This window comes from Delphinapterus leucas, chromosome 11 (genome assembly GCF_059928025.1).
Source record: "Delphinapterus leucas isolate spDelLeu-1000000601 "Yukka" chromosome 11, BTC_Dleu_Yukka2, whole genome shotgun sequence".
Lineage (NCBI taxonomy): Eukaryota > Metazoa > Chordata > Mammalia > Artiodactyla > Monodontidae > Delphinapterus > Delphinapterus leucas.
The window spans coordinates 21,795,288-21,818,768 of record NC_143139.1 but is presented as its reverse complement, the minus strand read 5'-3'; the positions used below and the strand labels follow the sequence as shown (position 1 = coordinate 21,818,768).

General features: G+C 36.9%; 1 protein-coding gene across 4 annotated transcripts in view; it reads left to right on the top strand.

Moving 5' to 3' along the window:
• The window catches only part of ITPR2 (inositol 1,4,5-trisphosphate receptor type 2), a 562,910-nt gene that overhangs the window by 391,882 nt on the left and 147,547 nt on the right, over positions 1 to 23,481 (top strand). For all 4 annotated transcript variants that reach the window (XR_002645176.2, XM_089919972.1, XM_022577817.3 and 1 more), the window contains 6 exons: positions 1,144 to 1,252; positions 2,207 to 2,394; positions 6,988 to 7,171; positions 7,873 to 8,129; positions 16,822 to 17,022; positions 19,871 to 19,981. Coding sequence is in view for 3 of the 4 variants with exons in the window: in XM_089919972.1 (XP_089776098.1) it covers positions 1,144 to 1,252; positions 2,207 to 2,394; positions 6,988 to 7,171; positions 7,873 to 8,129; positions 16,822 to 17,022; positions 19,871 to 19,981 (1,050 nt within the window). In the remaining variant the exon portion in view is untranslated. The remainder of the gene's footprint in view (positions 1 to 1,143; positions 1,253 to 2,206; positions 2,395 to 6,987; positions 7,172 to 7,872; positions 8,130 to 16,821; positions 17,023 to 19,870; positions 19,982 to 23,481) is intronic.

Below are 23,481 nucleotides of genomic sequence, written 5' to 3'. Positions count from 1 at the left end.
AATGTAAGTGGAAACAGGATGAGAGGCTCAGGAAAACAAGGTCAAAGCTGAAGGAAACACACTTGGCAGTGAGACCTGCACAGGTGATTGTGCAAGCAAGGGTCAGATGAAGTTGCTGATGGGGAGAAGGAAGCTGAGGGGAGAAGGAAGCTGAGGGGAGAAGAGCTGAGGACAAAACGTGAAACAAGGCTGGAGAAACAAGGACAACCAAAGCATGAGAGAGAGAAGGAGCAATGAAAGCCACCTGTCTCAGCATAAAAGGCAGGCATGCTGGGGAGGGAGCGCGCAATGCAGCACGGGGAAGTGGCTGGGTTTTGCCATCAAGAGTTGAGTTCAGGTCTTACTCTGTCACCTGTTAGCTGCACGATCTGTAGCCAATTACATAAGCTCTTGGGCCACAGTTTCCTTACCTTGGCAGTTGTGGTGTTAATTTAAATAGTTTAAACATACAGCCTTTAAATAATACTTTAAAAATTACTCTCGTCTCTTAAAATAATAACCAGTGAACTGGAAGATTTAGAGTTGTCTATATTTCTTATGTACATGCAAGCAACTATATTGCAAAATATATCATTTAAAAAATGTCTTGTAATCCATACAAAATTGAAGATTTAGGAATTTTTGAATTACATGTTTGATACACTGTCTTTTGCCCACTGTCTTCAGAATAGAGCACTTGGAGTTTAAATATAATTCTCTTTGTCTGATCAAGCTTAATATTTTGAGCACCTGCTGTATACCCAGCACTTTTCTAGCTCTTTTTACTGAGCCCCTCTAACTAAGGCTTTCTCTTTCCAGTTCTTAGGGTATTTATTAATCTGTGTTTTCTTTAGCCACCATAAATATTCTTACCAACACTTTTGAAACAATTTAAAACGTATAGTGTTTGTGATTTTCCTAGTATAGTCCATTGAAAATACTATATTTTATTCTTTATTTCTGGGAGAAGCAAAACTATTGTTATTTTCTTGGGAAACATTTGCAAATTTTTGCCTCAGAAAATATTATGCAGTATAAAGTTACTTTTTCCATGTCTCAAATCATTGATAAAATGCATTTTAAGTGGCACTTTAATGTATTGATATTTTTTCTTTTGCTAGAAAAAGAAACAATAACTTACACTTTTCTAATCCTTTTTATTAGGGTACTACGTTAAGAAAAATACTCCTGAATCGGTACTTTAGAGGCAATTATGGTGTCTGTATGAACGGACACCTCTCTGGAGCCTACTGCAAATCTGCACAAGGAGGAGGCAAGACATCATTTTTTCCTCATTTTCGGATTTTTAGAGCGTGTCTGCATGCAGTGCTACTCTAGTATTTTACTTAACATAGCACAAATATAAAAATCATTTAAAGAGCACTATGATCAGCCACAGCAAAAATAAGAAGATCCTGCCATTTGCGCCAACTAGGATGGACCTCAAGGGCGTTATGCTAAAGTGAACTAAGTCAGACAAAGACAGGCTATCTTTGCTGTCGCTTACATATGTAATCTAAAAACACCAAACTCCCAGACACAGGCATCAGATTTGTGCTTGCCCGAGGCAGGGAGTGGGGAGTAGGGGAATCAAGGGAAAGGGGTCAAAAGGAACAAACTTCCAGCTCTAAAATAAATAAATCCAGGAGATGTAATATACAACACGATGACTATAGCTAACAATACTGTACTGCATATTTGAAAGTTGCCAAGAGAATAGATCCTAAAAGTTTTCATCACAAGGAAAATAAATTAACTTTATGAGATGATGAATTTAATTAATCTTATTGTCGTGATCATTTTGCAATATATCATATATCAAAGCATTATGTTGTACACCTTAAACGTACACAGTGTTATGTATCATTGACATATGATGTTATATCTCAATAAAACTGGAAAAATAAATTTTAAAAGCACTATTAAAAACCTTTGCACAGGGGCTTCCCTGGTGGCGCAGTGGTTGAGAGTCCGCCTGCCGATACAGGGGACGCGGGTTCGTGCCCCGGTCCAGGAAGATCCCACGTGCCGTGGAGCGGCTGGGCCCGTGAGCCATGGCCGCTGAGCCTGCGCGTCCGGAGCCCGTGCTCCACAACGGGAGAGGCCACAACAGTGAGAGGCCCAAAAACCTTTGCACAATTTTGGGTTCATAAAACAGTGGATTTGAACATTTGAATTAATTTTGCCTTCTGACAAAGGTTTTTTTATTTGTTTTTCCTAATCACAGGAAGCTTTTCTGGACAAGATTCAGATAAGATGGGGATATCCATGTCAGATATTCAGTGTCTACTGGATAAAGAAGGTGCATCTGAACTTGTCATCGATGTTATAATGAGCACCAAAAATGACAGAATTTTTTCGGAAGGCATTTTACTTGGCATTGCCTTGCTTGAAGGAGGAAATACACAAACTCAGGTACTTGCTTACCATCATGACCATTTGTTACATTTTGTTATTTTGTATTTCTTATTTACTTGTTATAGAAACCCAGGGAAAGTAATGTTTTTTCATTAAGCTTCTCATGACTGTTCCCCCACCCAAAAACAACCACATTTTCCTTATATATTTATTTGATTTGCTGTAGTAACTACAGAGCTCCACAAATTATTCGGTGAAGCAGAGCCCTCCTTTGCAGCATCATTTCTAACATGATACCAGAAATTCTGGTTTGCTTAGGGAAATTTTAGGCTTACTTTCAGCAAATCAGGACAACATTTTGACTCATCAAAGAATTAAATGTAGAAGAAAAAGAATTAAGTGCATTAATTAAATGAGGTAATATATATAAACTCCTCGCACAGTATTTGGCATTAAAACAAGTTCCCATAACATTCCCCACCCATCTCACATACTTTTTCAGAAGCTCAGAACTCTACCTTTCCCTTTTGCCCCAAATCTCTCAGTGCTCGTTACCCTGTTGCCTCTCCCTGCTTTCACTGGTGTGGGGAGCGAAGAACCATGTCTTCTTTCTTCATTCTGTTTGCTCATCCACCTCAGGAGGGGTGACTTGAGAGTCATCGTTCATCTATTCAGTGCTCTGCTCCAGTGAGCGGTGTGCTCACTTGCATGCAGGATCAGACCACTGCTTCTAGAAGGCATGTGTTTCACTTTGAAATTCCTGCCAAGTTGTGTCTGGACTCCCCCCACTTAAAGGCAGAGCTCGCTCACTGTGCGATCCCTGGAGCTGGGAAGTGTTCCCAGGGAACAGGCATCATCCTCCCAGCCCTGCTGCTCACTGATCTGATATTTCTAGGTTTGCCTTGGTCAGGAAGGAAACGACCCTTACAACTAATTGGAAAATCCAGAATCCATTTTCCCTCTTCATGGCAAGTAGAAGCCACATCTAATTAAACGCTAAAAAAAAAAATCATGTTACCTCTAAAGATATCTCTCCAAAACACACGTTATTCTCCTGCTTAAAATCAGTCACTTTCCCTGTAAAGGCAAACTCTACCGTAGTTCATAAGATCCTTCGTGATCTAATCTCTTCAAGTTTTCCATCTTTTCTTTCTTATTCCATCTCTCCCCTCCCCCGTCCTCTCTCTTGTGCACCAGCTATACTAAGCTCTTGTAGTTCCTTAGATGTGTTGTGCCGTTTCTCATGTCACTTTCTCCTCTTCAAGGACTCAACCCATGAACTTCTTTTGGAAGCCTTTTCTGATCCTATGTCCCACTGGGCAGAATTGTCCACTAGGTACTGTATGCTTCTGCTCTATCCTGCAGGAGTTCATCAGGCCATGATTCCTTAGAGGTTGAGACCACATGTTTTCCATCTTTGCATCCCTTGTGTCTGGCACCATGGCTGGCCCAGCCTAGGGATTCAATAAATGTTCAGGAGTGAATGACTCTATGAATGAGCGGTCCGAATCAAATTCTACCTCATTCACAAAGTCTTCCCTGTCTGGTTGGGGCCTTTGGGACCAGTCCTTTATCTGAGCTCCCATAGCATTTGTTTCTTTGATGCTCACTTGACACTTTGCCTGTGCAGCTTTGTTTGGTTGTTATTTATATGACATCCTGTCTCTCCAGTTAAATGTCATCTTCTTTAAAGTAGGGGATCATGTCTTGTTCTTTATATCTATGGTGCTTTATAGCCATTCAACAAATATTTGTTGATGTGGATAGCATTCAATGATTTTTGTATAAGAAAACCTTCTTTTAAGATGGGTTATGACAGTCTCATTTACCAGCCTTACCCTATTCGTGTTTCTCACTTATCTACATCATTGTGTAACCCAGATGTCAACTGTGTGCTCCCGGCCCTAAGAGGTCTAGTTGAGGTCAACTTGAATCCTTGCCCTCACCAAGACTTCTGCCAAAATCCAGGAGGGGTTACATTCTCATAGTCTCGCTGGCCACTAATGTCTTGCTTTCTTCTTAGTTCATGGGCTGTCTTGGCACTTGGCAGCTTCTGTAGTACTGAGGTAGGAATCTGATCCTCTTCCTTAATTTCTATCCTCCTAGCTACATAAATCAATTTATATGTTTAATATACTTTATTAGAGAATGGTTGAGGGGGAGGATAGAGGAGGTGGTTAGATTACAATTTCAAATTGCACGCTAATAATAGCAACAATGAAAATAATACCTCCACCGAGTGCTATTCTTGGTGCTTTCTGTGTAATAACTTGGTTAATCCTCACAAACAACCTGTGCAGGAACTTGTGTCCTATCTCATCTTGACAAAGAAGAATCTGAGATATACCTAAACTCACATAGCTAGTTAGAGATCAAGCTAGGATTGGAACCCATGCAGACTGGCTCCAGAGTCTGTGCTGTTAACCACTACAAACATCTCCTTTCGAAAATATCCTTCTACCGCCTCACTCCTAGGAAGTTTCACTGGCTGATCACCCTGAGTCACACCCTGGTCTTACTTCATCTCTCTGGTTCCTCACTTCATTTCTCTTCTCTGTCCTCTCATTTCTAGTCTCTAGTCTAGTCTAGTCTTCTTGGGGGAAAGTCCTTCCTCTGTCACATAGATCTGTTTATCTATCACCCGTGGCTCCCCCCAAAAACCTTAGAGTTTCCTCTTATACGCTGAAGCTCATGGAGGTGCTTCCCCAGTCAAAGCCCACCTCTTTTGTGAGGTAGATCGTTATGCTACCTGTTGAGATTATATACACATATAAAAAGCATACTGTTTATCTTATTAAAATCATACTGTCCAGCTTTATAGAGCCCTGGTTTTTAAAAGTCTGTGTAAATCATCTGATATTTTGAGCTTAAGGGGTTATTTTATAAATTTAGTGATTTAGAGTCAGAGAATCTGGATTTAAATCCTAGCTCTACCCACTTACTACTTATATAATATTGGGCAAGTTGTTTACATTCACCAAACCATATTTTATTGATCTACAAAATGGAAATAAGAATACCGTGTTCATCACACAGTTGCACTGAAAGAATCAATGAGATAATATATGTCAAGGAACAACATAAATTATAAAACTTTGTTTTCATAGAACCACAAAGTTCTATAACTTCCTCATTAATATATAGGAATCCCTCTCTACCTTCTAACCCCATTATATTGAAAATATTAGGGTTCAAGCATCAGCTTAATTTATGAGACCACAGAGGTCTCTGAATGCTGAATTTATCCTTTGAATTAACAAAACCAGCTTGACTGTTTCACTGTGGTTGCTATGGTTACTGTGGCTTTTGGGCCTGCTTTCTTGAGTTGCTGCTAGCCCTCTGCTTAGAGCTTCCCCCTTGTAGGTATGAAGCCAACTTGTAAGACTTCATGAAACATTTGGAGAATATGCATCGCCCACATCACAAATTGCAGGACAGGCATCCATTTCAAGCCCTGATGTCATTAGAGTCTCACCTATAAGTTCCAGGACCTATGAGTCATGGTTTCAGGCATTCTTTCAGGAAAGCCTATCTGCAGGAGCCAAACTCCCCAAAATTGACTGTTTAGATGTATTGGATTATGGTCAATTCTAGTTGATCTGGAAGTCATTATTTCTTCAGATGTTTTCTTCCCGTTGTCTTTCATCAAGGTTATATAACTCTTTTTTATCAGCACAGTTCCTGGAATTATTATCTTTATTAATTTTTTTTTACTTTCTCTTGTTTGTGTTGCATCTATTCCAAGGTTTTAGTCTTAATAACTTACAATTTCCCCACCCAGTGTGAATCCTGACTTCTCTGGAGTGTACCACCTTTCCCATCTCCTACCTCTTCGGTTACTTCCTGAAGTCATTAAGCAGACCATGATTAGGGCAGATATTCTCAAGTTTCAGTATTTCCACCTCTCCGTGAGACATGTTTTATCATACTTCGGGTGTTGAATCCTTTCTACATCATTATTTACTCTAAAGCAGAATTCACTTTATACATTTTATGGTGGGCTTGCCCTAGACCCCATGCAAAGCAACGTATCTAGTAAAGTACCAAAAGAATTTAGTGCCTACTTATCAGTGGGTTCCTGTGAGTGAGGCTGCCATGGTAACACATTCTAAATTAAATGTACTATAATTTAGACAAAGAGAAAAATAACTCTTTATAGACTCACATTTACCATCAGATTAGTGGTTGTTTTCCATGCTAGATTACAAAGTCACAAGGGCAGAGACTGTAGTTGTCTCCCCTTCATGTAGTTGTTCTATCCCTTCATAGCACGGGACCCGGCACATAGTAGGCCCTCAGTAAATATGTGTTGAATCAAAACATGACTTCATAATAATATAAAAATCAAAGCGCTCTTTGCATACCCCTTCTTACAGTACCTTTGTACAATTTTAAAACAAATAATCAGTAAAGATGAATTCAATAACATGAAATTATGTTGGATTTTAGTGGAAAGTGCTAAGCAAATACAAGCTATTATTAGGACACAGTAAATAGTACAGGAGACTAGCAAAGCTGTCAGTTTATGAAATAATCATGGGCAGCACATTAAATATAGACTTTTATCCATAATGCTTATGTTTATTTCAAACATAAAAACATTATTTTCTCCCCTTGGGTATAGATGTCTTAAAATATGTTTTCTTGCAGTATTCCTTCTACCAGCAGTTGCATGAACAAAAAAAGTCAGAAAAATTCTTCAAAGTTCTCTATGACCGAATGAAGGCTGCTCAGAAAGAGATAAGATCAACAGTGACAGTTAATACCATAGACTTAGGTAACAAAAAAAGGGATGATGACAACGAATTGATGACATCTGGCCCACGAATGAGAGGTAAAGAAATAGTTGAGTATTGGGGAGAATAGAGTGAGAGAAAAGAGGGGTAACACAGTTTTTAGATCTCTCTTATGTTTTTTATCCCACTTGTCTTAGTCTAATTATTCCAGCTGTGACTAGAACTCCATCCTTGAATTTTTGTGGTCATGGGGTTGACCTTGAAAGAGCTCTGTAGGGCCAAGCTCAAGCAAGGAGTTATCAGTGCAAAGCAACAAGTGACATGAAAATGTTTGATTTCAGTGTGAAATTTATGGTAAAGAACAACTGCCCAAACCTTCTGAATGGTCATGAAATTTAAACTGTAAGAACAGGAATTACAGCAGTAAACTCTATGAAAGATTTTTGGTATTTGGAATAATGAAGTCATCAGTGTAGTAAATACAAATCATCTAAATATTAACATTTTTGAAGTTTGCCCTATTTTCCAGCCTTCTCGTATTCAGGAACTCTGACATTTTATATTTATCACAAAGACAGGAGCCCCTCTAAAATTGGCTAAGCATTAAGATCTTTTTTTTAATATCCCAGTGCAAAGTTAATTTTTTAGTTGCTACCTCCCGGATTCTTTTTGGGAAATTCTTGCACCTCTTGTCAGGTGATTTTAAATTCAATTGTTAGAGAATTTGGATAACTGTCTTTTTTTTTAATTAGCAAAAGGAAGTTAATTCATAAATATAAGAATACTGCTTTATTTTCAGTGAGAGATTCATCATTACATTTAAAAGAGGGAATGAAAGGGCAATTAACAGAAGCTTCTTCGGCAACATCCAAAGCATACTGTGCGTACAGAAGAGAAATGGATCCAGAAATAGACATCATTTGCACAGGATCAGAAGCGGGAAACGCTGAGGAAAAGTCTGCAGAGGAAGTAACAATGAGTCCTGCCATTGCCATCATGCAGCCAATTCTGAGATTTCTTCAGTTACTCTGTGAGAATCACAACCGGGAACTGCAGGTATTTGTTCTATTTTGTGTGAAAGCCGAGCATACAGCCTATGATTATAGGTAATTAAATTCAAATAAAACTAACAAGTAGTTTTGGAGAGAGTTTGGGAGAAACAATAAAAACAATAGTGCTCTTCTGAAATGGAAGAAACTTTGGTATCTAAGTGAAGAAAAATGAGAGGAAAATTCCTTTATGCATGAAAAAAAATCAGGCTCCTACGGTATCATTCTTTGCATTTTCAACTCACATCTCTTTAGCCTCAGTGGATATCATCTAACCTTAGGACTCCGGGATTTGTTAAGTAAGGTCCCATTTGCCTCATCAGTGTGTTTCATGGTTTTATAAGACTGTGGAGGCTTTCATCATTCCCAACTCAGTTCATATTTCTTGAGTGAGGATACAGAGTATCTTTGTATGTCTTCATTAGAAACAGAGTTAATATAGAAGAGGTTTTTTTTTTTTTTTTTTTGCTTTTGAAGTGTGGTTGATTTACAATATTGTTTTAGTTTCAGGAGTACAGCAAAATGATTCATATATATATATATATTTCCTTTTTAAAATTCTTTTCCATCATACCTTATTATGAGATATGGAATAGTTCCCTGTGCTATAGAGTAAATCCCTATTATTTATCTACTTTATATATGGTAGTGTGAATCTGTTAATCCCATACTCCTAATTTTTCCCTCCTCCTTCCCCCTTCCCCTTTGGTAACCATATGTTTGTTTTCTGTCTGTGAGTCTTTTTCTGTTTTGTAAATAAGTTCATTGGTACTATTTTTTTAGATTCCACATATAAGTGGTATCTCTCTAGATCAATCCATGTTGCTGCAAATAGCATTGTTTCAATCCTTTTTATGGCTGAGTAATATTCCAGTGTGTGTGTGTGTGTGTGTGTGTGTGTGTGTGTGTTACATCTTCTTTATCCATGTGTCTGTTGATGGACACTTCGATCGCTTCCATGTCTTGGCTATTGTAAATAATGCTGCTGTGAATATAAGGGTAAGTGTATCTTTTTGAATTAAGAGTTTTTGTCTTTTCTGGGTATATGCCAAGGAGCGGGATTGCTGGATCATATGGTAACTCTATGTTTATTTTTTAAGGACCATCCACACTTTTCTATAGTGGCTGCACCAATTTACATTCCCACCAATAGTGTAGGAGGGTTCCCTTTTCTTCACACCCTCTCCAGCATTTATTATTTGTAGACTTTTTGATGATAGCCATTCTGACTGGTGTGAGGTAGTTTGGATTTGAATTTCTCTAATAATTAGCAGTGTTGAGCATCTTTTCATATGCTTGTTGGCCATCTGTATGTCTTCTTTGGAGAAATGTCTCTTTAGGTCTTCTGCCCATTTTTCAACTGAGTTGTTTGCTTTTTTGATAGTGAGTTGTATGAGCTGTTTATATATTTTGGAAATTAATCTCTTGTCGGTTGCATCATTTGCAAATATTTTCTCCCAGTCTGTAGGTTGTCTTTTCGTTTTGTTGATGGTTTCCTTTGCTGTGCAAAAGCTTATAAGTTTTATTAGATCACATTTGTTTATTTTTGCTTTTATTTCTTTTACCTAGGAAGACTGACCTAAGAAAATATTGCTACAATTTATGTCAGAGAATATTTTCCCTATGTTCTCTTCTAGGAGTTTTATGGTATTATGTCTTATATTTAAGTCTCTAAGCCATTTTGAATTGATTTTTGTGTATGGTGTGAGGGAGCGTTCTAACTTCATTGATTTACTTGGGGAAGAGGATTTTTTACAGCAGTGAAGGTTGATACCTTTGTAAATTAATATAATCCTGGCCTTACATCTTCTTTGGTACATTTTTTGTTGTCAAATAGATGAACTTAGGTGTGCCTAGGAATTTTGGCCCCTTTGTTTTGGGCATCATTTGTACATGCTGCTTATGTCACCATAGAAAAACCACATGAATGGTGACATCATTTCTAAGAGCACAACTCCAGTATTAGAGCGACAGCAGAGTTTGAAGCTGTGTTCTCTAGTAAGCATCTAAAGTGCAGGTGCTCTGAATTGGTAAGAGAGGGTAGATTCATATTAATTGGATTGAATATCCTCCAAGGAGATGAGACCCTCAGGAATTAATGAATGGTGGAAGCCATGACTCTTGTGGACCACCCCACCACAACTTGGAGAGAGCTGCTGCAGAGCTGTCAGCAAGAAAAGACCAGAAGCTTTATTTGCAGAGGGAAGATATTGAATATGTGCCTGTGCACTTATCCTGACCCATGTGGTCTGTCCATGTGGGAAGTGGATACGTAGTATCTGATCAAACATCTTACTGATAGGAATGTGGGATCAAACAATTTGGAAAATGCTACTTTATAAAAGAGTTTTGTTTTATTACAAATACGTGTTAGAATTATTCACAATAGTTAATATATAGAAGCAGCCCCAGTGTCCATTAACAGATGAATGGATACACAAAATGAGGTGTATACGAAAAATATAATATCATTCAGCCTTAACAAGGAAGGAAGTTCTGACACGCGCTACAACGTGTATGAACCTGTGGGCATTATGCTAAGTGAAATAAGACACACAAAAAGACAAATCCTGTGTGATCCCACTTGTATGAGATAGAGTAGTCAAAATAATGAAGACAGAAAGTAGAAGGGTGGTTGTCAAGGGCTAGGGAGAGGGAGAATGGGGAGTTGTTAACAGGTGTAGAGTTTTAGTTTTACAAAGATGAAAGGAGTTATAGAAATGGATGATGGACATGGTAGCTAAACATTATGCATATGTTTAATACCACCCGTCTGTGTACACTTAAAAATGGTTAAGAGTAAATTTTATGTATATTTTGCCACAATACAAAAAATTGGGAAAAAAATCACAAATGCAAACTAAAAGGAAATAGAATAAATGGTAGAAATGAATTCAAATGAATTAAATAGTAAATTAAATTAGTGAAAATAAGTAATAAATTAAAATAAAATAAAAGTTTCCATCTTTGCTTACCCTTTCACCAGGTTTATTCCCCCATGAAATCACTTATTTTGTTTGTTTATACAGCAGGTTCTTATAAGTCATCAATTTTATACACATCAGTGTATACATGTCAATCCCAATCTCCCAATTCATCACACCACCACCCCCATCCCCCCGCAGCTTTCCCCCCTTGGTGTCCATACGTTTGTTCTCTACATCTGTGTCTCAACTTCTGCCCTGCAAACCGGTTCATCTGTACCATTTCTCTAGGTTCCACATATATGCGTTAATATGCGATATTTGTTTTTCTCTTTCTGACTTACTTTACTCTGTATGACAGTATCTAGATCCATCCACGTCTCAACAAATGACCCAATTTCATTTCTTTTTATGGCTGAGTAATATTCCATTGTATATATGTACCACATCTTCTTTATCCATTCGTCTGTCAATGGGCATTTAGGTTGCTTCCATGACCTGCCTATTGTAAATAGTGCTGCAATGAACACTGGGGTGCATGTGTCATTTTGAATTATGGTTTCCTCTGGGTATATGCCCAGTAGTAGGATTGCTGGGTCCTATGGTAATTCTATTTTTAGTTTCTTAAGGAACCTCCATACTGTTCTCCATAGTGGCTGTATCAATTTACATTCCCACCAACAGTGCAAGAGGGTTCCCTTTTCTCCACACTCTCTCCACATTTGTTGTTTGTAGATTTTCTGATGATGTCCATTCTAACTGGTGTTACCTCATTGTAGTTTTGATTTGCATTTCTCTAATAATTAGTGATGTTGAGCAGCTTTTCATGTGCTTCTTGGCCACCTGAATGTCTTCTTTGGAGAAATGTCTATTTAGGTCTTCTGCCCATTTTTAGATTGGGTTGTTTGTTTTTTTAATATTGAGCTGCATGAGCTGTTTATATATTTTGGAGATTAATCCTTTGTCCATTGATTCGTTTGCAAATATTTTCTCCCATTGTGGGGGCTGTCTTTATATCTTGTTTATGGTTTCCTTTGCTCTGCAAAAGCTTTCAAGTTTCATTAGGTCCCATTTGTTTACTTTTGTTTTTATTTCCATTACTCTAGGAGGTGGATCGAAAAAGATCTTGCTGTGATTTATGTCAAAGTGTGTTCTTCCTATGTCTTCCTCTACGAGTTTTATAGTGTCCAGTCTTACATTTAGGTCTCGAATCCATTTTAAGTTTATTTTTGTGTATGGTGTTAGGGAGTGTTCTAATTTGATTCTTTTCATGTAGCTGTCCAGTTTTCCCAGCACCACTTATTGAAGAGACTCTCTTTTCTCCATTGTATATCCTTGTCTCCTTTGTCATAGATTAGTTGACCATAGGTGCATGGGTTTATCTCTGGGCTTTCTATCTTGTTCCATTGATCTATGATTCTGTTTTTGTGCCAGTACCATATTGTCTTGATTACTGTAGCTTTATAGTATAGTCTGAAGTCAGGGAGCCTGATTCCTCCAGCTCCGTTTTTTTCCCTCAAGACTGCTTTGGCTATTTGGGATCTTTTGTGTCTCCATACAAATCATGTCATGTCATCTGCAAACAGTGACAGTCTTACTTATTCTTTTCCAATTTGTATTCCTTTTATTTCTTTTTCTTCTCTGATTGCTGTGACTAGGACTTCCAAAACTATGTTGAATAATAGTGGCAAGAGTGGACATCCTTGTCTTGTTCCTGATCTTAGAGGAAATGCTTTCAGTTTTTCACCATGGAGAATGATGTTTGCTGTGGGTTTGTCATATATGGCGTTTATTATGTTGAGGTAGGTTCTCTCTATGTCCACTTTCTGGAGAGTTTTTATCATAACTGGGTGTTAAATTTTGTCAAAAGCTTTTTCTGCATCTCTTGAGATGATCATATGGTTTTTATTCTTCAATTTGTTAATATGGTGTATCACATTAATTGATTTGCATATATTGAAGAGTCCTTGCATCCTTGGGATAACCCCACTTGGTCATGGTGCATGATCATTTTAATGTGTTGTTGGATTCTGTTGCTAGTATTTTGTTGAGGATTTTTGCATCTATATTCATGAGTGATATTGATCTGTAATTTTCTTTTTTTGTAGTATCTTTGTCTGGTTTTGGCATCAGGGTGATGGTGGCCTCATAGAATGAGTTTGGGCATGTTCCTTCTTCTGCAATTTTTTGGAAGAGTTTGAGAAGGACGGGTGTTAGCTTTTCTCTAAATGTTTGATAGAATTCACCTGTGAAGCCATCTGGTCCTGGACTTTTGTTTCTTGGAAGATTTTTTATCACAGTTTCAATTTCATTGCTTGTTATTGGTCTGTTCATATTTTCTACTTCTTCCTCATTCAGCCTTGGGAGGTTATACCTTTCTAAGAATTTGTCCATTTCTTCCAGGTTGTCCATTTTATTGGCATAGAGTTGCTTGTAGTGGTCTCTTAGGATGCTTTGTATTTCTGCAGTGTCTGTTGTAACTTCTCCTTTTTCATTTCTAATTTTATTGATTTGAGTCCTCTCTTTTTCTTGATGAGTCTGGCTAATGTTTTATCAGTTTTGCTTGTCTTCTCAAAGAACCAGCTTTCAGTTTTATTGATCTTTGCTATTGTTTTCTTTGTTTCTATTTCATTTATTTCTGCTCTGATCTTTATGATTTCTTTCCTTCTGCTAACTTTGAGTTTTGTTTGTTCTTCTTTCTCTAGTTCTTTTAAGTGTAACGTTAGATTGTTTATTTGAGTTGTTTCTTGAGGTAGACTTGTATAGCTATAAACTTGCCTCTTAGAACTGCTTTTGCTACATCCCATAGGTTTTGGATTGTTCTGTTTTCATTGTCATTTGTCTCTAGGTATTTTTTGATTTCCTCTTTGATTTCTTCAGTGATCTCTTGGTTATTTAATAACGTATTGTTTAGCCTCCATGTGTTTGTGTTTTTTACTTTTTTTCCCTGTAATTGATTTCTAATCTCATAGTGTTGTAGTCAAAAAAGATGCTTGATATGATTTCCATTTTCTTAAAGTTACTGAGGCTTGATTTGTGACCCAAGATGTGATCTATCCTGGAGAATGTACTGTGCACACTTGAGAAGAAAGTGTCATCTGCTGTTTTTGGATGGAATGTCCTATAAATATCAATTAAATCTATCTGGTCTATTGTGTCACTTAAACCTTCTGTTTCCTTATTTATTTTCATTTTGGATGATCTGTCCATTGGTGTAAGTGAGGTGTTAAAGTCCCCCCTATTATTGTGTTACTGTCGATTTCCTCTTTTACAGCTGTTAGCAGTTGCCTTACGTATTTAGGTTCTCCTATGTTTGGTGCATATATATTTATAATTGTTATATCTTCTTCTTGGATTGATCCCCTGATCATTATGTAGTGTCCTTCGTTGTCTCTTGTAACATTCTTTATTTTAAAGCCTATTTTATCTGATATGAGTATTGCTACTCCAGCTTTCTTTTGATTTCCATTTGCATGAAATATCTTTTTCCATCCCCTCACTTTCAGTCTGTATGTGTCCCTAGGTCTGAAGTGGGTCTCTTGTAGACAGCATATATATGGGTCTTGTTTTTGCATCCATTCAGCAAGCCTGTGTCTTTTGGTTGGAGCATTTAATCCATTCACATTTAGGGTTATTATCGATATGTATGTTCCTATGACCATTTTCTTAATTGTTTTGGGTTTGTTTTTGTAGGTCCTTTTCTTCTCTTGTGTTTCCCACTTAGAGAAGTTCCTTTAGTGTTTTTTGTAGAGCCGGTTTGGTGGTGCTCAATTCTCTTAGCTTTTGCTTGTCTGTAAAGCTTTTGATTTCTCCATCGAATCTGAATTAGATCCTTGCCTGGTAGAGTAATCTTGGTTGTAGGTTCTTCCCTTTCATCACTTTAAGTATATTATGTCACGGCCTTCTGGCTTGTAGAGTTTCTGCTGAGAAATCAACTGTTAATCTCAAAGGAATTCCCTTGTATGTTATTTGTCATTTTTCCCTTGCTGCTTTTGATAATTTTTCTTTGTCTTTAATTTTTGCCAATTTGATTAGTATGTGTCTCAGCGTGTTTCTCCTTGGGTTTATCCTGTATGGGACTCTCTGCGCTTCCTGGATTTGGGTGGCTACTTTCTTTCCCATGTTAGGGAAGTTTTAGACTATAACCTCTTCAAATATTTTCTCGGGTCCTTTCTCTCTTCTCCTTCTGGACCCCTATAATGCAAATGTTGTTGCATTTAATGTTGTCCCAGAGGTCTCTTAGGCTGTCTTCATTTCTTTTCATTCTTTTTTCTTTATTCCGTTCTGCAACAGTGAATTCCACCATTCTGTCGTCCAGGTCACTTATCCGTTCTTCTGCCTCAGTTATTCTGCTATTTATTCCTTCTAGTGTAGTTTTCATTTCAGTTATTGTATTGTTCATCTCTGTTTGTTTGTTCCTTCATTCTTCTGGGTCTTTGTTAAACATTTCTTTCATCTTCTCGATCTTTGCCTCCATTCCTTTTCCGAGGTCCTGGATCATGTTCACTATTGTTATTCTGAATTCTTTTTCTGGAAGGTTGCCTATCTGTCTTCATTTAGTTGTTTTTCTGGGGTTTTATCTTGTTCCTTCATCTGGTACATAGCCCTCTGCCTTTTCATCTTGTCTCTCTTTCTGTGAATGTGGTTTTTGTTCCACAGGCTGCAGGATTACAGTTCTTGCTTCTGCTGTCTGCCCTCTGCAGAAGTTCGTTCTTTAAAGAAGATCGATAAGATTCTTATTCCCTCAGCAATACGTATGGAAACTCCTCTATGCTGTCATATAGTTTGCTGTAATCTCTCACCTCTAGCAGGAGCACTGAGACCGTGGGGATGCTTATCCATGGCATTGACTGGACAGAATGCATAATCTCTCGATAGACTTGGTTCTAGAGAGGGTCCGCCGCTGGCTGCCGATTCAGTTCCTGTGGGTCCCCGGCTGCTCCAGCTACTGGACCGCATCTGTCAGCAAGCGGGCAAGGTCTCAAAATCACTCTAACAGGTTGTGTTTCCTTCCAGAAATTTTTATGCACATATAAGCATACTGATCTGTACATGTAAACCTTTAAAAAATACACACACAATATAATGGTCTTCCACTTACTTTTATCATTTAGTAATATATCTTATTACTAAATTACTTATTACTAGATTATGTTTATATCAGTACATATTGAAGTACCTCATTGTTATAGCTTCAATATATTCCAGTGTTTGGATGTACATTTATTTATTAAATCAGTCACATTGTGATGGGTATGGTGTGGTTTCCAGTTTGGGCTGTTATAAGCAGTATGCTGTGAACCTCTTTGCAGTCGTATGTTAACTGAAAATATTGACAGGTGCTTCCAAGTTGCCCTCCGTAATGGTTGCATCATTTACTGTTTGAAGCTACACTGTTTATAAGGGATCATTTAGTTGAATATTTGATTTCTTCTTTTCCTAATGAATTTCTTTCCAGATTCTTTTTCCTTCTCCTTTTCCTACTACCTATTGTTTTTGTCCTTTGTGTATAGTTTTAAGACAATGATGTTGAGAAATATTCGTTATGAACCATACTGATAAATATAGATGCTTGGGAAAAAATGCATCTTTTATTTCTTAAACCCAGGAGAAATTTAATAAATGTAAATGCTTCCATATAAATAGCCATTCCATTCCACATTACCACGGGGATCCTCTCGAGTTAGAAAAACACTCCTATGGAGAGAACTAAAAACAATTAGCACAGTGATTTTTTTTTTTTAATGCTTCAGGTATGCTTTCTTTTGCCTTTAGAATTTCTTGAGGAATCAAAACAACAAAACAAATTACAACCTTGTTTGTGAGACCCTTCAGTTTTTGGACTGCATTTGTGGAAGTACGACGGGTGGCCTGGGCCTCTTGGGTCTCTACATCAATGAGAAGAATGTAGTGCTGGTCAACCAGACGCTGGAGAGCTTGACTGAGTATTGCCAGGGCCCATGCCATGAAAATCAGGTAACTGTGAAAGCAGTCCTTCACGCACAAGTATTCTGACCAGTCAGCAAAAGGATCAGCTTGGTGAAGGAGCCAAGCTTTGTGTGCATGTAAAAGATCTTTCTTCTTGCTTTGCCAGATAGTTTTACCTTCCTAACAAAACATACAAAGACTGAATTATGGACTAACAAATATTATGCCATATTTTAATTTAATTTCACCCTAAAAGGAAATTCCCATGAAAATATTCCAGATAAAAATCAGAGTTATCAAAAAACGTTAAATACGTTTTTTTCATCATTGATCAGTTTTCATCTTTAGTCAATCTTTCTAGGATTTGTGGCATCAACTCCCATTGGTTTCTTCGGCTCCACTGCAGTGGGTTGTGTATATTATCTCCTTCATATTCACAATAAGCTTACGAAATATGTAATAGTGCTTCCATTTTGCTGATGAATAGGTTCTGACTCAGAAATCAAGTGCTGTTCCAGAGTCTCAGAGTAACCGAATCTGTACGTTGTAGGGCCATTCTTAAAACTGAGGACTTGGGCCTCCCTGGTGGCGCAGTGGTTGAGAGTCCGCCTGCCGATGCAGGGGACACGGGTTCGTGTCCCGGTCCGGGAAGATCCCTCATGCCGCGGAGCAGCTGGGCCTGTGAGCCATGGACACTGAGCCTGCGCGTCCGGAGCCTGTGCTCCGCAACGGGAGAGGCCACAACAGTGAGAGGCCCGCGTACCGCAAAAACAAACAAACAAACAAACAAAAAACTGAGGACTTGTGGTTTAGTTTACAGTGCGCTTTTAACTGTATTACATTTTCCAGGGCAAAGTTTCGACTCCTTTTTCCAGAGTGTTTGTCTCTGATTCCATTTTCTTGGATATCACAGTCACATAGAAGGAGTAGAGAGTAGAACACTTGGACTAGTAAAGTGGGGGGCACCCTGGAATTTACTGACTGTTCACATCTACACAGGTTGCTACAGGGCTACCATCACAAGCATGGATCCACCCTGGAAGGAAGAGTTTTCAAGTCACAGACATTTCTGGTTATTAATTTTAAAGAAGCCATTGAGACCAAATATCAGTGCTTAATATAGAAAAGTGAAAAAAGTAATTTGCTTTTCTATTGTGAATTATATGATGTATATGTACAAAAATGCACACACACATACATGTAAATGCATAGGTATGTAGAACAAAAACGCAATTATTGACATAAATAATTTGTTAGGGGCATACTTCTTCTCCCCCCTGTAATATGCACATGACATGGTGAGAGAGTTTGTGGATTTTGCTCTGTGTTATATTTCCCTCTCCTAGGGCAACGATACAAGAAAACCTAACTGTTGATTTAAAGTTAAGGAAATACATGCAAATTCAAAGATTTGGTTTTGTTGTTGGTTAAAATCATGTATATCTATAACAGAAAACAGGTATTCTCCACTCTTGGTTTTTTACTAAATCAGGTAAGCTCTAGAAGTAGAAATTAATAATAAAATAGCGTGAATCCCATATACCCTGGAAATATACTTACTATGAACCCCGTTCTCTGGAAGTGTGTGGAAAGAAAGAAAGTGGCTAGCAAATTCCAGACACAATCTGCAAATTGATTCCCTCTGAGTTTAGCAAACATTTTAACAATCAGAAGAACCTCAGGAGATGTAGAAGACGGATGGAAAACACCTCTTTTGGGTGTCAGGGGAGTAAAAATTTCCTTATATGAAGGGAGAAATGAAGCCCATTCTGAAAAATAACAGTCCTTTCAGAGTCACTTTGATTTTACTCTTTCTCATTTATCTTACGTGGGTTTCAATTTTTCAGACACCTTGACAGTGGGTGCTGTGTGGTAAGATGTAGCTCCACAAACTCAAACCCACAAGTTCCTGATTTTCAAGTCCTATAAAATGAATTAAATGAGGAGTCCTAGCACCGTAGACCCTAACCTTCAAAATACTGACATTTATCTCTCAGGATTTTTTTTTTTTTTTTTTTTTTGCAGTACACGCGGGCCTCTCACTGTTGTGGCCTCTCCCGTTGTGGAGCACAGGCTCTGGACGCGCAGGCCCAGCAGCCATGGCTCATGGGCCCAGCCGCTCCGCGGCATGTGGGATCTTCCCAGACCGGGTCACGAACCCGTGCCCCCAGCATCAGCAGGCAGACTCTCAACCACTGCACCACCAGGGAGGCCCCTCTCAGGATATTTTATAAGATTTTCTCAAGTCAGGTTCCTCTGTGAATCACTTAAGTTTAAGGAATCTTTTGACCTTTCCCCTCAACCACCATAATTGACAAGATGTCTCCAGAACGTCAGGAGGTGCCTGTATACCCTGTCTGCTGCCACAATGATCAACAGCATCACTTGTTACTCATTTAGCATTAAGTAGCAGATAAATGAAGTTGCTACATCATTTCCAATAAAGTTTACTTACAAACCTTGGGCATAAGGGGCACATTCCTTTTATAAATAGGAATATTCTCTTAGCCTGGATAGATCAGATCTTAAGATTCTAAATTTAAAGAATTCCTCTAATGAAGGCCGTATTAAAATTTATTGACTGAGTGTTTTACTTATCCATTGTTTTTTGAAATTCTATTAAAATGGTTCATTGAAAAGATACCTGTTGCATACAATGTCTATCTCTATGTTCTTCATACAAAGCCATTTAACTAATACTAATCAACTAATAGACTCTATGCAAAAGAATAAGTTAAAGTTAAACCTTTGAGTTATCTTAGACTTAATCTCAAAGTTAAATTTTAATTATATTTTAAAAGTCGAAAAGCTAAGGTGATTCTGTAATTTTATGTCATGGCTTCTAGTGCACTTATGTCGTAAATAGTGTCATTTTACAAACATTTTTTTTTCCTAGACATGTATTGCTACTCATGAATCTAATGGGATTGATATCATCATTGCTTTGATTCTAAATGACATAAACCCTCTTGGTAAATATCGAATGGACCTGGTGCTCCAACTAAAGGTAGAGTAAATCCACTATTTGGGGGGGGGGGAAGTGACATTCTCTATATAAAACTGCCTTTCAGAGTTGACTCTAAATCTTCAAGTAGGTCTTGTAAAAAGCAAGGTATTATCGTATTTTCAACTAATGAATTGGCAGAAAGGGATAGTAAAAGCACCGTGAGCACTAAATTCCTGATAAAGTGTCAAATAAGATTTGAGGTAATGTTAGTTGGAGGGTACTTTACTGGAAGTTTTTTTAAGCAGCCACTTTGTTTTACTGCTTTTGTTTTCTATTTTTCATTATATAGAGGAGCAAAAGGTTCTGAACATTCACTATCCCATATATTTTTAATTCGTCTTGGCTACAGAATTCTATCTAGCAAGTCACGATTAATGAGACTATGTCAGAGGAGGGCTGCATTTTAGTTTTATGTCTCTCTACTTTCTAAAAGTTGTTTTCTTTTATTATATATTAGAATCTTATTTTTTTCCCCAAATAAGCTAAGCCATTTTCACACTCCCTTTGAGGAGGTGCTTCAACTTAAACCATGCGCATACTTCCCAGCAGTTCCATTTATCAGAGGTCAGGAGCACAATGGCGTTTTGAAAAAAATTTCTTCAACTTTTTGTTCAAGTAGAAACAGATAAATGAATATACACAAGAAACTATATAATCCCAAATATAAAGGCATGCTATTCAATTGAGATGAATTATTAAAGACTACATATGTTTAGTGTTAAACAGGTTTAAAAATCATTGGTTAAATAAAATTTTTCTGTAAAGACAGGTCGATCCAATATCATAGAGAGAATAAAGTTTAACTTTTTAATGGGTAAATTTATGGCCAAGAAGAATAGAAATGATATTTCTATAATTATGTTTCTAAATATAGATTTAGATATATAATGGAATATATATTAAATATATATCCTACTTATGTGGAGATTGTGCTAATGGCTCTTAATAAGCAAACAAAGAGATGAGTTAACTATTTTCATTTGCAATATATATAATCTTTGGATATTTATCTTCATAGATTAGAAAGAAGGTGATCCTTATGTAGATTGAACGTGTGTCCTTTTCCTAATTAGCTTCATGCTTCACTTAGTAAAAACAGCCTAGGCCTATATAACAGACAGCTTAATTTGAATTACTAGAAAAAAATTATTATATCTTGAATTCATTTTTAACCATAATTCATAAAGAAACAGGCTTTTAAAATCCTTTATTTACCTAGAGACTATACCTTTAAATCTCTCTCTCTCTTTTTTTTTTTTTGGCCATGCCACAAGGCTTGTGGGATCTTAGTTCCTCAACTACTAGGATTGAACCTGGGCCCTCAGCAGTGAAAGTACAGAGTCTAAATCTAACCACTGGTCCTCCAGGGAAGTCCCTAAGTCTCACTCTTAATTGACATAACTTAATGGGGAAAATACTGAAGGATTTGTCAAAGTATAGGCATACAGATTATTTACAAATCCAGACCTATGTAAAAAACCCTAAATTAAATGATGGGGTATGACTTAACAGTACAAAGATACTCTCGGCTATTCAAATGGAAATCTTTTTTGAAAAAGGGTCATTTAAAATTTCATTTATGTTTCTAGGCATAATTTATATATACCTTTTCAAAATATGACAGTTGGATAGATCAAGGTATGTATAAAATACAAAATGAATGAATTTGACTTGAAATATTCATAGTTTTCTACTTAAAGAAAGAGGTGAGTGTACATTTCTAAACAATCCATGAGGCTTTGTACATAATGGCCAATATGAGAACAATGTTTGTAAGACAGAATGGTATAGTATATCGGCAAATTTTAGAAGGTATAGGTAGTATGCTTTTAATTATAAATTCTCCAGAACATTATAGAGATTCCATATTAAAAATGTTAAGGTTTTATTTTATACCATCCACCCTTAAATTTATACTTAACCAGTTATAATTTTAAGTATATTTAACTTTACTAATTTACTATACCATTTTATGAATTTTCTGATACATATATCTTGTCCCTTTTAATTTATATTTCATAACTGATCTGGGACTATAAAGTGCTAAATTTATAAATAGGTAGGTTTTTTTGTTATTATTGTTGGTTTTTTGTTTTTTGTTTTTCTTCTAAGGACTCCAGCTTCCTTTGGAAGAAAATCCTCTATTAACACACATGAATTTGATTTCTAAGCATATATAGGCTCTTGTACTTTCAAACTGATTCAAATTTCAGTAAGTCATTTACAAGATTTCTGTTCCTCCAACATAGTATGAAAAAGATTGGTCAGAAAAAATACCGTATTGCCAATAGCATTCTGAAATTGGATGTATTTTTAAGCTATTATGTATTGGGCCTGCTGAGTGAGGTTCATTAGAGAGTACTGTTAGCGTTGCCAGGGTTTTAGTTTTCAATTCTATGGGGTCAATTAATATTGCTCTAAGGATCTAAGCTCTCCACTAACACTGGAGCCTTATTTTTTTAGGTATGTTGTTTATATGGGATGCTAGGTTATAAAAAAGGAATTTTAGGATTAGTACAAATCTGTAAAAATTGAAAATGGAACAGAAAAAATAATGCTACCTTTCCCACAAAATCCTAACATCTTTTTAGGATGGGTTAGTGACGTTGGTATCATCATCACCATCACATTATCGTCATCGTTACTAATATTAGCCATTTAATCAATAGGCTGTATTTCTGAAAGAAAAATAGTTGGGTAGAATTTGGTATTAAAAATATCCAGTGTAATTAATTTGCACAACTTTAACAAAATTTGTATTGTGAATGCCTGCATCACCAAACAGCTGATTCAATTTAAGTTTTCATCCCATAAGATGTTAATTTTGAGTCACTAAGAAGCATCTTAGAGCCATTTGGCTCTGCGTGTGTGGAGGTTGAGATTTTTATCTAAGTGAATATTACAAAAACACTCCCAGGTCGTGTTTATCATCTTGCAGTTTGCCACAATTCTAGGGCAGTGCTATTGAAAACACAGTATAAAGAAACATCATTCCAGGGACTTTCCTGGCGGTCCAGTGGTTAAGACTTCACCTTCCAGTGTAGGGGGTGTGGGTTTGATCCCTGGTTGGGGAGCTAAGATCCCACATGCCTTGCGGCCAAATATTGTAACAAATTCAATAAAGACTTAAAAAAAAAAAAAAGAAACATCATTCCAAATGTTGAAGATTTGTGTTGCAAGATGGTGTATAACTATGTTGTACCCGTTTTGGATAATAAATTGGCTGTATCAGAAACGTTTTTGATTTCAGTATGTAAGCATGTTTGAGACAATATATTTATAAACTAAATTAGAAAACACCAAAGACAGCGTAAGCTGTTTTTATTCTCTATTAAACAGAAATAGAAAATATTATTCTTCTACAACCCAGATGGTAAAAATGTTGCATATATGCTACCATGTAGGGAGACTAGTAAACTGTTATCAATAAATATTTTGTTTCTAACTCATGAATTTAGAATTTTATAGATTAATTTTCACTAATTATTGCTCAAATTTAT